Source organism: Bos javanicus, chromosome X (genome assembly GCF_032452875.1).
Source record: "Bos javanicus breed banteng chromosome X, ARS-OSU_banteng_1.0, whole genome shotgun sequence".
Lineage (NCBI taxonomy): Eukaryota > Metazoa > Chordata > Mammalia > Artiodactyla > Bovidae > Bos > Bos javanicus.
Window position 1 is genome coordinate 53920111 of NC_083897.1, and position 2915 is coordinate 53923025.

Sequence of the window (2915 nt, forward strand, 5' to 3'; positions counted from 1 at the left end):
ATTCTGACTTATGAAAATCAAAGTACTCAGTCTTTTTAGATTCACGTTTTTTACAAACTTTACTTTATTCTAGAGTTCTAGAACTGAATGATTACTAATTTAGACTGGCGCTTCTGTTTGTGATTTAGGTCTAGAGACTCAAAAAATCCTGAAGTCACGGAAAAGTGAAAGCTTATTGTCCACGAAAATGACAAGACATGAGAGTCATTTTGATAGCACCTAAACGGACATGATTGAGTTATGGATGTGGATTAAAACTGGAAGAGGTGGCATATGATAGTGACTCATTAAAGAGAAACAGTCCAGTTTCAGTGCAGGATCTGAACTGTTAGGGAAATAATGGGCCTTGGTAGCTGATGACAGAAGAATGAGGGAGAGAGGTGTTATCAAGGGAAGAGACAGAGAGGAAGAGGCAATAACCCTCAAGACTGGATGCTGACCGTCTCTGGTAACCAACAAAAGGCACACATAAACAAAAGAGAGGTGAGTGACGATGTCTAGTGTGTCGGGGATCAAGAAATACCGGCTGGTTGCGGCAGCGCGGCCGCCGGTCAGAGTGGTAACCGGGGATCTGAGCTCGGCGGTGACGCGCGGCCCTCACGTGACCAGAGCCCGTGTCTGCCCAAGTCCTTCTCGTCCTGGTCCTTTTTGCCTGTCCAGACACCATATGCCTATCGCCCTTTGGACGAGGGGAAAAGCAGAAGAAAGTAAGTCCCCTTCGCCCTCTTAAATCGGTGTGAGTGTTGGTGCTGCCCAGTAACCTTTGGGGTTGGGATGGCACTGAGTCCAGGCGTTCTCCCTGCAAAACCCCGCCCCCGCGCCCCCATTTCGGTACAAAAAATGGTGGTCTAGGGAGTGGGCTGGGGAGGTGAGTGGATCCCCCAGTCCGGGAAGACAACACGGGCGTTGAGAAATAGTTTCTAAGCAGACCTTCGCTTTCACTTCCCGCCTGAATAGAAATGACGAGCGTTACTGGGTAGGGGCGGGGTGGGGGTGGGGGGGAGGACGAAGCTTTCAGATGGAGCAGGGTGGGGGCAGGGGAATACGGGGGGGCGGCGACCGTTGCCCAGAAAAGGGGCGTGTGTCAGTTTTTCCCTCCTCCCCGCCCCCTACCCTGTCTCGGCGACAGTCTGCAGCTCCGCAGGTCACAGCGGGGCACCTGGAGGAGAGGCCGCCTCGGAACCAGCCGCCGGGAGAGGTCCAGATAGGGGAAGGGGTGGGCAGCGGGCCGGGATGGGGTGCGAGGGAGGTTGCTGGAGGGAGCCGGGTCCACGGCACCGCCGGCCCGCTCCGCCCCGGTCCCTGCGGGAGAGGCCTGTGTGGCAAGGCCTGCCGGGAAAATGGTGGGCTTTCGGAAGGAGGGGGCGACAAGGTGGCGGGGGTGAGAGGGGAGCCAGACGCGGCGGGCTCCCGGGGGCCGGAGAGCCCCTCCGTCAGCGTAGGTTGACGGACCCGGGCCCAGACTGGGGAAGAGGCAGGTATTGGAACTCGTGGGCGGGGTCTTAGTCCAGGCAGCGCGTATTCTGACTCGCCTCTTTCTTGTCTCCTCTGTATCACCGTGCTTTAAAAAAAAGACCATCCTGAACATGGAAAAAGCCTGCAAAGAGCCCGAGGAGCAGCCACAGAGCTCGCCCAAGGCGGATGAAGAGCGGCCTTCTGTGGAGCCGTCTCCCGAAAAGTCGTCTCCGGAGGAGCAGTCTTCGGAGGAGGTGTCCTCGGAGGAGGAGTTCTTTCCCGACGAACTCCTTCCTGAGCTTCTTCCCGAGATGCTAGAGTCCGAGGAGCGCCCTCCTCAGGAGCGCCTGTCGAGGAAGGACCTTTTTGAGGCGCGCCCTCCCATGGAGCAGCCTCCCTGCGGAGTGGGCAAACACAAGCTAGAAGAGGGAAGCTTTAAGGAAAGGCTGGCCCGCTCCCGCCCGCAATTTAGAGGGGACATACACGGCAGAAATTTAAGCAACGAGGAGATGATAAAGGTAGCAGAGGAGATGGAAGAGATGAAGCGAGTACGAAACAAACTGATGGTCATGCATTGGAAGGCCAGGCGGAACCGTCCTTATCCTATTTAATGTGTTCGGCTTTGAATTTTGTTTTGCCTGATGTATTATTACTTGAACGTTGCTTTTTCTTACATACCTTACAACGTCTTCCTAATCTGAACTTTTTGTGTGGCTTTGAGATATTTCTCTTGTAACTGGCATAAAATTGCGTCTCACCCCCATCTGCAAGACATCCTCTTTCTATCATGTCTTCTCCATTTGCATGGGAAGATGCACAGTATATATTGTGGAGTGGAAAAAAGCAATTTTCAAAAAGTATATGTAGTATCCCATTTTTGTAAAAAGTGTATATTTATATATTAATATGCAAAGAAAAAACTCAAAGTATATACTAAAGAGGTTTAACAGTGACTATCTGTGTGGTAGGATAACAGGTGGTTTGTTTTTTCATTTTTGCTTCATCTGAATTTCTCATTTTCTCAAGATGAACACATTTTACATGTGTTACCAAAAAAAGACAATACAATGGGAAAAATTGTAAAGCAATGAAATAATTTGTCAATCAGCTTATAAACATAATGTGGCACTTAATAAATACTTTTCAGAACTTTAAAAAAGAAAAGTAAATCCCCTGTTTTTTTCCTGAATCTCTTAGACAGAAATGTAAACCAGGTACTGTACTCACATTTGTTTAAGGGTATTGTTTTCCTACTTAAATAGGAATAAGATGATTTATTATTTATGGTTTATTTATTATGGGGCCTCGGTGGAACCAAGTGAGGTGAAGGTCATGTGAGCTATATTTTTTCCCCTACTGGCACAGGCTGGACCCATCCCCTATAGATTGCCTTCACATACTGGGGATGGTACCCAAAGGTCTTGTTTGCACTCACAAATCCTGTGTGATGCCAGATAAGT

At 49.7% G+C, this 2915-nt stretch overlaps 1 protein-coding gene across 2 annotated transcripts; it reads left to right on the plus strand.

Annotated features, from left to right (window-relative positions):
- The first annotated feature begins 519 nt into the window (after positions 1–519).
- Positions 520–2624, plus strand: TCEAL1 (transcription elongation factor A like 1). Of its 2 annotated transcripts, XM_061409277.1 has the most exons (3): positions 520–707; positions 1130–1198; positions 1575–2624. In XM_061409277.1, the coding sequence occupies exon 3, from the start codon at positions 1587–1589 to the stop codon at positions 2064–2066; it is 480 nt and encodes a 159-aa protein (XP_061265261.1). In that variant the 5' UTR covers positions 520–707; positions 1130–1198; positions 1575–1586; the 3' UTR covers positions 2067–2624. The 2 variants fall into 2 exon arrangements, with proteins under 2 accessions (XP_061265261.1, XP_061265259.1); XM_061409275.1 differs by lacking the exon at positions 1130–1198 and having other exon boundaries at positions 535–707.
- Positions 2625–2915: the final 291 nt, after the last annotated feature.